Below are 13,464 nucleotides of genomic sequence, written 5' to 3'. Positions count from 1 at the left end.
CGTTGAGCTTGCTGGGGATGTGAGTGGCATGCAGCGACTTGAGTCGCTGCTGGCTCCATAGGAGGAGACGGCGGGCGAGTTGTGACATGTGGCGGGGAGCGTACGCCGCCTTGGTGATTTGTGTACGCCACCACCGTGGTGCTGTCCGATCTCACGAGGACGTGTTTGTCCCGAACTAACGGGAGGAACTTCCTGAGGGCAAGAAGGACGGTCAGAAACTCCAGGCAGTTGATGTGCCAACGCAGCGGGGCCCCTTTCCAATGGCCCGCTGCTGCGTGCCCGCTGCACACGGCACCCCACCCGGACCGGGAGGTGTCGGCTGTGACCAGAACGCGTCAGGACACCTGCTGCAGGGGCACTCCTGCCCGTAAAAAGCAGAGGTCTGTCCAGGGTCGGAGTGTTTTGAGGCAGGCGGGGGTGATCCTTACCCGATGCGTGCCGTGGTGCCATGCTTGTCTCGGGACTCGAGTCTGGAGCCAGTGCTGGAGTGGTCTCATATGCATCAACCCCAGCGGCGCGACCGCCGCGGAGGACGCCATATGCCCCAGGAGCCTCTGGAAAAGTTTTAGAGGGACCACTGTGCCTGGCTTGAAGGAAGCGAGGCAGTCCAGCACCGACTGAGCACGCTCGCTCGTGAGATGTGCTGTCATTGAGACTGAGTCTAACTCCAACCCGAGAAAAGAGATGCTCTGAACCGGAGTGAGCTTGCACTTTTCCCAGTTGACCTGAAGCCCCAAGTGGCTGAGGTGCCGGAGCACCTGGTCTCTGTATGTGCATAGTAACTCTCGAGAGTGTGCTAGGATGAGCCAGTCGTCGAGGTAGTTGAGAATGCGGATGCCGGCTACTCGTAGCGGGGCAAGGGCCGCCTCTGCGACCTTCGTGAAGACGCGAGGGGACAGAGACAGGCCGAAGGGGAGGACTTTGTACTGAAACACCTGGCCGTCGAACGCGAACCGTAAGAAGGGTCATTGTCGTGGCAGAATTGAGACATGGAAGTACGCGTCTCTCAGGTCTACCGCTGCGAACCAATCTAGATGCTGAACGCCAGCCAGAATATTTCTCTGCGTGAGCATTTTGAACGGGAGTTTTAACAAGGCCCGATTGAAAACTCGCAGGTCCAGGATTGGTCGTAAGCCGCCGCCTTTCTTGGGTACAATGAAGTAAGGGCTGTAGAAACCCTTCCTCATTTCGGTTGGAGGGACGGGCTCTACCGCGCCCTTGGCTAAGAGGGTCGCGATTTCCGTGCGCAGGGAACAGGCATGCTCGCCGTGTACTGCGGAAAAGCAGACGCCCCTGAAGGGGGGCGGGAGCCTGGCAAACTGAATTGCGTAACCGAGTCGAATGGTCCGGTGCAGCCAGCGTGATGCCTTGGGAAGCGAAAGCCATGCTTCCCAGCTCTGCGCTAGGGGCACCAAAGGGACGAGTATTTTGGATGTACCCGGCGGGGCCTCGCAGCGGGGCGGAACAGGTAATGCAGCGTCGGGTGGCTTCGTTGCGGCCTGAGGCTGAGGTGCTGAGAATAGACTCAAAGCACTTACCTTGCTCCGCGCACCCGGCAGGGGGCAGGTTCGTGACTGAGGAGGAGGTCCGACGTCGTCGTCCTCTGGACTCGTCTGAACCGGCCGGCCGGGGGACAGTCGTGGGCAGGCGGAAGGTGGGATCGCCGCGTCCGGTGTACCGGGACTATCGTAATCTGAAAGCACATTGCCGTGAGAATGGTATTTGCGGGCCAGGTGACCCAGAGGCAGAGGAAATAGCTCTTTTATTGAGAATGTGGGTACCACAGCCCCCGTCAGGGGGTGTGGTAAATGAAAAAACAAAGGATTCTCCACCCGGCCCTCCACCGGGGACGGATCAGTCTTACCACCTCCGGAGCTAACGTCTTCGGCTCTGGGTCGGCTGTCTCAGGAACGCTTGGGAGCCTTCCGGTTCTAGATGGGGTTCGTGAGACAGGGGGCGTACACCGCCTGCGGGGTGCTCGACGCTGGGGCTGAGAGCTGGGACCGGGTTGGGGCGGAGCAGGAGCTGGTTTCCTCGCCGCAGGGGGACGCCCTCGGCGAGCAGACGGGACAGGGCCCGTAGCGGCAGGTGTGCAGCGGGGCATGATGTGAGAGATGGCCTCCGTCTGCTTCTTCACCGCGGAGAACTGTTGGGGGAAGTCCTCGACAGTGTCGCCGAAAAGGCCAATCTGGGAGACAGGTGTGTCCAGGAAGCGGTTCTTGTCAGCCTCACGCATCTCAACCAGATTGAGCCAGAGATGGCGTTCCTGGACCACTAGGGTGGCCATCGCCTGTCCGAGTGCCTGCGCTGTGGCCTTCGTCGCTCTCAGGGCGAGGTCGGTCGCTGAGTGCAGTTCCTGCAGCACATCAGGATCAGGTCCACCCCCGTGCATGCTTCTGAGTGCTTTGGCCTGGTGGACTTGCAGTAGGGCCATCGCATGCAGGGTGGAGGCAGCGCGTCCAGCCGCACTGTAGGCCTTCGCGTTGAGCGAGGATGTTGTCCTACAGGGCTTGGATGGGAGTACGGGGCGGCCACGCCAGGAGGTAGGGCTACCGGGGCATAGATGGTGCGCAACTGCCCTATCGACCTGGGGAATCGCCCCGTATCCGTGGCGCTCTCCGCCGTCGAGGGTGGTGAGAGTGGAGCGGGTGGCACCTAGACGAGCGGAGAGCGGGGCTCTCCACGTAGGCGTCAGCTCGTAATGCACCTCCGGGAAAACGGGACCGGGGGATGCGTGGCCGCGAACGGCCGCTGCCCCCAGGAACCAGTCATCCAACCGTGAAGGCTGTGGGGAGGATGGAGGGTTCCAATCCAACCCCACGCTCATGGCAGCCCGGGAAAGCATGTCAGACATCTGAGCGTCGGCCTCAGCCTGGGCCTGCTGGCCCGAAGGCGGCAGTCCAGGGGAGTCCTCGGCATCAGACATCACACTCTCCGATGCGGCGGCGAGCTCATCTGCTTCGGGCTCGGGAGGATAGACAGCCAGGCCGTGAGGCGAGCCGCTATCGCCGCGAGCGTGGACGGGGACCAGCGAGCGTGTCGGGGAACAGGAGGTTCGCGGGGGGCTACCCGGCGAAACTGCACCCGCTGCCGCCCCCAAATCGCCCCCAGCGCCAACTGCATCGTCCTCAATCCCGTGGGAAGAAGGAACAATGCGGGGTGCAGCTGGGGTGGCTTGCTTTCCGTTGAAAGCAAGCCGCGACTGCAACATGGTCATGGTCATGTTCTCGCAGTGAGAACATGAACCATCCACAAACGCTGCCTCGGTGTGATCGCGGCCCAAACACACGAGCAGAGAAGCAGAGAGGCTTCTACCGCATCCAGGAACAACACAGGGGCGGAAGGGCATCTTGAAAAAGACGCATCCTGAAAAGGACGTTCAACGCCGCTGTGTTTTGCTCTTTTAGAGAAATTCACTCTTTTAAGGGTAATAACTCTTTTAATACACAGTATGTGTGTGTGTCTGCGCTGTCGAAGTGCTCAGGGGCAACAATGCAGCGTGCAAAGTAGGAGAAAGCCGCTGTTGTGTGCGGTCAAATCCAACAGCATGCAGATCGTCAGAGGAAACAGGAACGTAGTGGTGTGTAAACTCGCAGCAAACTGCAGACAGACCATCGGCTCTGAAGAAATTTTCTGAATGAACTCCCGTATTAAATACCCGTATGTCCGGGGGCGGGACATGCAAATACTGGCTGCCAACTCTCATTGGCCTTTTTTCATAGATCAGAGGTGGATATCGGCACTCAAGAGAGACCCCTAGTGTCGCTTCTCCGACACAACGTGGAGAGAGCGACAGAAGGGGAACAGGACTTTATGTTTAATGTGTTGTGGCATGAAAAATATTTCTCTCAACAAGAGAAATCTTTCCTCTTTTTCAGACTAATGATGATTTGCTTGTTTTATTTGTGTCCATCCATTTTCCATTTGTTCTTTGTTGATTAGTTGGCTCTGGCTTTAAAGCTCTCACCCCCACACACATTTGCAATTTTATAAATTGCTGATCCCCCTCCCTGTCACGTTGCTTTATAAATTGCAAATGTTCAATATTGTAGATTAATTTTTCATTCAGTTTAGCTTGGATGCAGAGGTAAAGGATTTGTTATCAATTCCTTCTAACGCCAAATTTTGACATTTAAAGTTATGGCTACATTGATAGAGCTGCAGTTTATGATTTCAGGGACATTTATATACACATGAACAGATAAACTCAGATATTGTTAGTATGCTGTATGAACATGGCCTTCAGGTGTAAACAGAAATTACATCTATAATTGTAATTTTCGCCTTTAGCTTAACAATAATTCAGTATGGATATCACATTTTTTTAATTTTATGGGGGGGCTAGGTCCCAGTAATGAATATTAATTAGGTTATGCATAATTTGTCGTTCTTGATGACAAATTATCCAATAAATATTTCACATATTTAATTTGATAACTTTATCCCTATACCTGCAACTAACCTGCAACCCGCAACTAACCCTATACCTGCAACCCGCAACTAACCCTATATCTGCAACTAACCTGCAACCCGCAACTAACCCTATACCTGCAACTAACCTGCAACCCGCAACTTACGCTTTACCTGCAACTAACCTGGAACCTGCAACTAACCCTATATCTGCAACTAAAAGATTCTTAGATGGCAGGTTGAAAAGTCAGACATAAGCATTAGTTGTGATCTGCTGAAAATATTTTTTCTTGCAGACTCAAGTAGAGTCTTCAGTTCCAATTTTCATGAACTCTCTGTATTGTGTCTTTTTTCAGGATCTGGGAATGGAATCAACCTCTCTGGACGATGTTCTGTACCGATATGCCAGTTTCCGCAACCTGGTGGATCCCATTACACATGACCTCATAATTAGCCTTGCCAAATACGTTCATTGCCCAAAAACGGTATAGTGCCCAGCTTTGATAACCACAGACATTTTAAAGGGATATTTCACCCAAAAATGTAAATTATGTCACTGGGTACTCGCCCTCATGTTGTTCCAAACCTGTATGCCTTTCTTTCACCCATGGAACATAAAAAGAAATGTTAGCCAGAACCTCAGTCACCATTCACTTTCATTGTATAGAGAAAAGATGCAATGAATGTGAATGGGCTACGGTTAACATTCTGCCTAACATTTCCTTTTCTGTTCCTTGGAAGAAACAAAGACATACATGATTGGAATAACATGAAGGTGAGTAATTGATGACAGAATTATAATTTTTTGGTTGAATTATCCCCTTAAATCTAGTCCCATGCATACAGATACAAACATACTGCTGCTTGCTTTATTAGTGAATTTCTATGCATTTCATTAGTATGTCGTAACATTATATATATATATGTATATTATATCATTCTATGGAAGTTGTTTTATAGCACTGATAGGAAAGCACAGCAAAATGACACACGGTATGAAATCATACCATTCCAGTGCAGTGAGCAACAAAGAGGGTGAAACTGAGTTGCTAAGGCATGTATGAGTGTCTGTGTGATGGAGAAATAGAGATGAAGAGAGAGAAGAGGGTACAGGCAGAGGGAGGTTTACTTGTGGATGAGTCACACACACTAAAGACCAGTCAGTCCTCTTCCAAGACCGCTGTTGATGCTGCTGCTGCACTTAATGAAGCAAATCAGGCACTAAATCACACCATAACACCCAGCTCTGCTCCTTTTTCGAACTGCACAAACACCTGATGTCCACCAAAACAATGCTGTAGATGTTGGCGATTGCTGATCATCTCTTCTCTAAGAAATGTGGTGGAGTGAATTTCACAAAAACCTGTCAAGAATACATCCTAGTGATATCCACCACAAAAAAAGCAAAGAAATAAGTAATTTTATTTAGCTTAAAAATACAAAGCCTATTCAGATTGTTTGCATTGTGACATTTTTCATTAGAATCATGTACCCTGACCACCCCCCACACACACACACACACTCACACCCCAATTATCTTTAGTGTAATGCAACAAATCTCATCTTCTAATTAATGTGAAAAATAATATTTCAAATTGTTAAGTATTTAAACACCATGGTAGTATTTATTATACTGCCTTTAGATCATGCTGATTTTTTTTAAATACTGTTTTACAGTAATCTCAATCTAATGGGATTCTTCATTTAGCATTATGAGAATTACAAAAACAACTTCAAATTTAAAATGCATTACAGTAATGTGAATTACGCACACCAAAAAAATGCCAAAAATATTGATGGTCCTACAATAGGCTTAATTTTCTTATTGAAAAATATATTATTTATTATTTATCAAATACATATTAAATAGAATTGATATATTATATAAAATTATTTAAACATTAAATATTATATTATTTCTTTCTTATTTTGATGAGAAATATGACTTGTGCATTTTTTTCATGAGAAATTAGGCTCCTGGTTACATAATTGCTAAATATATACTATATATATATATATATATATATATATATATATATATATATATATATATATATATATACACTCACTGAGCACTTTATTAGGAACACCTGTACACCTACTAATTAATGAAATTATCTAATCAGCCAATCATGTGGCAGCAGTGCAGTGCTTAAAATCATGCAGATACAGGTCAGGAGCTTCAGTTAATGTTCACATCAACCATCAGTATGGGGAAAATTGTGATCTCTGTGACTTAGAGCATGGCATGATTGTTGGTGCCAGATGGGCTAGTTTGATTATTTCTGTAATTGCTGATTTCCTGGGCTTTTCATGCACAACAGTCTCTAGAGTTTACTCAGAATGGTGCAAAAAAACACTGAGTGGCAGTTCTGCAGATGGAAATGCCTTGTTGATGAGAGAGTTCAACAGAGATTGGCCAGATTGGTTCGAGCTGACAGAAAGGCTAAGGTAACTCAGACAACCACTCTGTACAACTGCAGTGAGTAGAATAGCATCTCAGAATGCACAACATGTCAAACCTTGAGGCAGATGGGCTACAACAGCAGAAGACCATGTCTGGCACTGTGTATATACACCTTATACATATATAAACAGTACACACACACACACACACACACACACACACACACACACACACATATATATATACATACATACACGTTACGTGTATACGTATATGTTAACACGTATATACTGTATAATACCAGCCTCAGAAATATGCATATAAAGCAATTTTAACTGAATATAATGAAATGTCAGCTTACAGTGGGAGAGTTGGAGTTTGCACAATTGAAAGACATTTACTTTAAGTTATGTTGTTATAAATGAAGATAAACACAATCAAGATGGAGAAAAAGAATGTAAAGTTAAGCTCAGTGATGTGGTGAAGGGAGAGCTGTGCTGTCTGTTACGCTCTCTGAGTTGTTACAGCATGCCGTGTGTATGATTACAGTTCCAGGGGATCCAATGTCTGTGTGCGGGGGATGCGCACCAGAGCTGACCAGCCATGTGGCACTGCTAATTTCACCGTCAGCTGCCACTTGTCTTTACCAACACATACATTGTGTTTTCTGGATGTCTCAACATCCACAGTAGTGGATTTACATCTGATCCACTGCAGAGGTCAAGGCATATTGCAGTGAAGAAATGTGATTGCAGGATTGATTTAAATATTGATGTATTTTGTTTGACTCGGTACTGATACAGGCACCTGAGCACAGACAATGTGTCCTTGATTAAATTCTTTGTTATTGTGATCTGGACAAAGGGGACACATTTGTAAATGTATAAAGTCTATTTTTTTTGCTGATACATAAATAAGAGTAGAATAGATAAGTGTAAGGGACATTCTCCTGTATTTGTTCAGTGGTTATGTGCATGGGTTAAATTGGGATGATTGGGAGGTGAGGGAACCCCAAAATCAGGTGGTGACATGTAGTTTTTGTAGGTTCAGTAGTTTGCAAGTTAATGTAATCCTCCAGTGAGGATAGCATAAACATATGTGGCTTGCTGTCCCTGGCGGAGGTCTTGAGGCTCGAGACTTGACCATAGCTTGAATGCCCCCCTAAAGAAGCCAAGAAACGGAACAGAGAGTCGCTGGCATCGTGGCACTGAAGTGATGTGTTGGAAGGAATAAGAGGAACCGACTGATTTAATGATAGTTGTAAGCTCACACAGCATTCGCACGGGAGGACCCCCACTGCGATTCGAACAGGAGAGCCCTTGATGTATGTGTGTGGGAGGGCATTCACTACAGCAGCATCCAAATGGGAAGGCCTCTTTGTAAAAAGGGCTGAAACCTTGAGCATGGGATCACATGGCATGAACAGGAAGAGCCTATGTTTTCATGCGATACAAATGGGTTGAGTCGCCAAGCACGGCATGAGGGCGCATAGTAGGTAATATTTGAATGAAATTAGTTGATTCTGAGATGCTGTCATATGGCGGACTGTTTAGGGAAGACCTAAAGCGGCCCAATTGTCTAGGTCATCACTAGGTGGTGATGGTTTGTTTAGTATGAGTGACATAGTATGGGTTAAGGAGCAATGAGGGCTGAGACGCATGGTCTGAAAGACGTGCCGAGGTTGTGACACTTGGACAATGCTTTTACGCTGTTTGCTGTGTAGATGGAATTTGTCGTTTGGCCCCAAAGATGACACGGTTGCGCCGGTTGAACAGCGTACATGTGCTGTTTGCAGTGCAGTAGGAGGTTTGTTCGCACAGCCTGAAAGATGCCGCAGTTGCGGTGATTGGACAGCGCATGCGCTGTTTGCGGTGTAGCGGAAGTCTACGCATAGCCTGAAAGACACCACAGTTGCGGCGTTTGGACAGTGCATTGCACTGCTTGCAGTGTAGTTGGAGGTCTAGATGCACGATCCAAAAGATGTCACAGTTGCGGCACCTGGACACCACATTTGTGCTGCTTAGGGATGTGTTGAGTCAATAGAAAATGTGGAAAACGTAGCGATTGCGGATGCCTGAACATAATTGCTGCTAGATTAAATGTCGGGAACATGTGTGAAACAGTGTCAGGAAATATGCTTGCGTGTGCATATGAACGATGTCATTTAAAGTTGGTTGTCATGAAATTAGAAGGCACCTTAAACCGAATGCCCAGATGAATACTGTAGTCTGATGTTATAAACTTAAGCATATGGTTTGCAGCTTTGTAGATTGTTTCCAACATATTTTTGGCCTGGGGTGACTAGTCTCATTTTGATGAGGGCATATGAAATAGTAACAGTTTGTACCTGAAAGTTGGTTTTAATAGATACTATTACAGTTTGCAGTAGTGTGGTGAATAAAACGACTTCTTTATATTGATGACTTTAATACATACTTTACAAAAAACAAAAATATTGGAGTATAAACAAGGTGCCAAGCAGAATCATTCAGCATTTAATTAAACCTGTTACTTTTAACCTGGGTGGAGCATAAGATTATGACAGTGTTTTGAGCACTTTTAAAGTCATGAGCAATTAGGTTCTATGGTCAAGCTTGTTAAGAGTTTGAAATCCAATGATTCGGGTGAAGACTGTAAAATAAAATAGATGCGTGAAGTGTTTGTCCTGGGCGGGAGGAGAGAAAGTTATGTTATGGTCTAGAGATGAATAGAAGTTTATAGAAGCGGTTGCTTCATAGTTATCAGGGCTGTGAAGCAAGCTCTGATGCCGTGAGGAGGCGAGACACATCGCGGAATGATTATGAATGAGTTGGACATGGTGCACAATCTGCCTCTTGTGGAGCCAAATTTGGCTCGTGTCTATTCAGACAGAGGCAGTTTATAGCTGTGGTGAACTGAAGTGTGGTCGGAGTAAAAATGTCTGCGTTTGTTTTGAAAGAAGTTGTAATTTAGGGTATCAGTCGATTGGAAGGAGTTCGCTGTTACATGTTACATTCGAATGGAATAAATCGCACTCCGATGGGCACCTCGAAGGGAGAACAATTGTGATATTCATGCTAAAAGATGACGAACTGAATCACTGAATGGATCATGCCCTAAACAAGCTGCGTGGCGAGGTAATGAGGCTGACAGGAATCACCTGTGCAGGAGAACCAGATTGAAACGCTGCGGAGCATTGACTTTATGGTTGAATTAAAAGTTAATCTTTGTTTCACGCATTCAACTAGAGCTGTAATAGAGCTTGAGTAGCGTGAAGCCAGAGCAGCGTCCGTTCACGGAGACAAGCTCTCGCGACGGACCATTACAGGTGGAAAAGTAGATGTAAGCACCTATAAGCAGACGCAGGGAGCTGTTTCACATGTATGAGGCACCGAAGTAGCCGGTTTGTGGAAGCAGCTTCACACGAACGGACCACACCAGGTGGAAACTTTAGATGAGAACATATGAACAGTCATAGAGAGCGGTTTCACATGCATACAGCATCGAAGCAGCTAGTTGCGGGAGCAGCTTCACACAATGATGTGCTCCAGCGAATAGAGATTAGGAGGAAAGATAGAGTAAAAGTAGCACTTAAAGTGGTAGCAGTCGATGATGTGAAACGAATGAGCTACTGCAACAGCTTCTGTTTAAATAAGATGATTTAGATGGAAGAGCTGTTTTGATGAAGGCAAATGGTTTGCAGCGGAGTTGCAATTTGATGATCCAAGTCACTTGAATGGGTCGGTTCATGGGCACTGGGTGGGGCCGAATGCCAGAAACTCTAAATTCTTTGTAGGTAAGCAGCTCTTTATATTCTCTTACTCTGGCTGTGTGATAAGTTGGATTAAATGAACTTGCTCCTTTTCCATTTGCTGTGCACAGAGATATAGTGTTCTTTGCAGTGTAACTGTAATGATGGCTATAATGGTAAATTAGATGCAAGAAAGAAAGGATCACACACCGTAATTCACTATGCAAATAGATTTAAGCAAGAAGAAAAATTGCAGATCAATTGCAATTCAGTATTCAAATATCCCAATGACTTCAACACTGTCGGTTAGATTTTTATATTGAATATTTCATCATTGTATCAACGTTTGTCATACTTACATTTTTAAAAGTATAAAGTTTACAAAAGTATGACATTTCTGCCAAATTACTAAATTATGTGGTTTGGATAAATTAATTGTTTAAGATTAATACTTACTGTTGGGGTTTAAGACAAACCCCTTACCAGAAGGCTTGAGGAATATCAGTATAGTGCTGCCTTGTAAGACTACCGATAATTGGTAATCCGGTCATGTGTGGTCAGTGCCCTCTCATTGACTGCAGTACACTGATGCTGCTTTATTACCGAAGCTAAATCTATGTTATCATATTAATAAACCTCTGTACATTTTATTTACGATTACTGTGACAAGACAAAATTACTGTTAAATTGGACTCTCCCACCCATAACTAATCTATTGTGATGGTACATTTATTAATTGAAAGAGTTTTGGGCTGTTACCTTTTCTTGTTAACAGTTGTCATTTGAGTTGATGAACTGTTACTGGGAGGCGTGAGGGGTTTGTAACCTTGCTGAGAACTAATAACCAAGATTTCACCTTTGCAGGTCTTAATAATTATATGTGTTCCAATATCACGACATGCTGGTGTGGATTTACTGTAATTACTGGAAGCTCTGCACGAGTACGTGATGTAACGTAGGTGTTAAATATTGACATATATTGTCTCTATGCAGAGGTAGTGTGGCAGTTACTCAAGGCAGTGTGTGCAACACATACAGTACAGTATGTTGTTATATTAAGTTTCACTTTATTAGCGTTGGTTTCACTTTATGATCTTTTATACGCCATTAATTTTGTACAGAAGGTATATGTTTTGCTAGATTTATGAGCATTTTAAAAAGTTAGGACTACTTCAAATGTCTTTACAAGTCAGTTTCTTTATAATAGTGAGGGCATTTAACCAAAAATTGGCCCTCACAAGCATAGGAAAGCCTGCTCACAGACTCATTCACTCGCTCACACTGGCGTAATGATAGAGTCAGAGATAGTGACATGTCGGTCAGTCCATATAGCTTTGCTCCTCTGTCATCACAGATGTCAAAGAAATTCATATTTTACCTTGAGGGCCCAGATTGACAGTGCCTAATCTTCTGCCAGCTTCTATTAGCCTGCTGTGTTGTACAGCTTGAGTTATGCACTCTCTCTGTCTCTGTGTTTTAGGAGGGGGACGCTCTGGGTTCCATGGAGAAGGTGTGCCGTCAGCTGACCTACCACCTGAGCCCACACTCACAGTGGAGACGGCAGGGGCTGCTGAAGAGGAAGCCGCAGGCCTGGTGAGAAAGCTGAACAGACAGGCAGAGAGGGGGCTCAGATTTCAGCAGGGAAGGCATCTGCTGCCTTACTTGCCACAATAAATTAAAATGGCATTTGGGTCTTAGTTTATAATGCATGTCCACTTCTTTTTTCTTCTCACCTCTTTTCTTCTCATCTTTTCATTTCTTTTCTCCTCATGTCTCGTCACTTCATATCTCTTCATGTCTCGTCGTGTCTCTTCTCTAATCTCTTCATGCCTTGTCTCATCTTGTGTCTTCTCTTCATATCTCTAATTGTCTTGTCGCTCCACGTCTCTTTTCTTGTTGTCTTTTCTTGTCTCTTCTATTCTCGTCCCTTCATGTCTCATCTTTTCTCATCTCTTCTCTTCTGTTCTCTTCATGTCTTGTTTAATCTGTTCTTATCTCGACTTGTCTCTTCTTCATGTCTCTTCTATTCGTTTCTCTTCTCTTCATATCTCTTCTCATCTTGTGTCTTCTCATCCCATCTCTTTATGCCTCTTCTCATCACATCTCTTCTATTCTCATCTCGTTTCTTCTTATCTTGTCTCTTCTCCTCATGCCTCTTCTTGTCTCTACTCATCTCTTCATTTCTCGAATCTTCATGTCTCGTTTCTTCTCCCTTATGTCTCTTCTCGTCCCTTCTCTTCAGCTCTCTTCTATTCACATCTCTTCTTGTCTCATTTCTTCTATTCTCATCTCTTCATGTCTCTTCTCTTTACATTCTTCTGTTCTCATCTTGTCTAGTTTCTTCACTTCATGTCCCTTCTCATCTCATCTCTTCTCTTCACACCTCTTCTCGTCTCATCTCTTCTTTTCTGTTCTCAATGTTCACGTCTCACCTTGTCCATTCTCATGTCAACTCGTCTCTTCTATTCTTTTCTCATCTCTTCATATCTCCTGTCTTCTCTTCATGTCTCTTTTCATCTTGTGTCTTCTCTTCTCATCTCTTTGTGTCTCTTCTCTTCACATTTCTTCTTTTCTTATCTTATCTAGTTTCTTCTCTTCATGTCTCTTCTCTTCTCAGCTCATCTTGTTTCTTCTTATCTCATCCCTTCTCTCCATGCCTCTTCTTATCTCTTCTCATCTCTTCATGTCTTGTTTCTTCGCTTCACATCTTTTCTCATCTTGTCTTTTCTTCTTGTCTGTTCTCTTCACGTCTCATCTCATCTTGACTCGTCTCTTCTTTATGTCTCTTTCGTCTTGTCACTTTTCTTCACATCTCATCTTTTCTCATCTCTTCTCTTCGCATTTCTTTTATTCTCAAATCGTCTCATTTTTTCTCTTCATGTCTCTTGTCTCGTCGCATTTCTAATCATCTCGTCTA

General features: G+C 45.1%; 1 protein-coding gene across 1 annotated transcript in view; it reads left to right on the top strand.

The window, feature by feature from the left end:
- The window catches only part of lrrc75a (leucine rich repeat containing 75A), a 39,814-nt gene that overhangs the window by 4,904 nt on the left and 21,446 nt on the right, over window positions 1–13,464 (top strand). The window contains exons 2-3 of the mRNA XM_052107211.1: window positions 4,767–4,895; window positions 12,028–12,140. Coding sequence (XP_051963171.1) covers window positions 4,767–4,895; window positions 12,028–12,140 — 242 coding nt within the window. The remainder of the gene's footprint in view (window positions 1–4,766; window positions 4,896–12,027; window positions 12,141–13,464) is intronic.

Source organism: Xyrauchen texanus, chromosome 36, assembly GCF_025860055.1.
Source record: "Xyrauchen texanus isolate HMW12.3.18 chromosome 36, RBS_HiC_50CHRs, whole genome shotgun sequence".
Classification (NCBI taxonomy): Eukaryota; Metazoa; Chordata; class Actinopteri; order Cypriniformes; family Catostomidae; genus Xyrauchen; species Xyrauchen texanus.
Note: the sequence above shows the minus strand (reverse complement) of the source record. Positions and strands in the feature narration are given on the sequence as shown.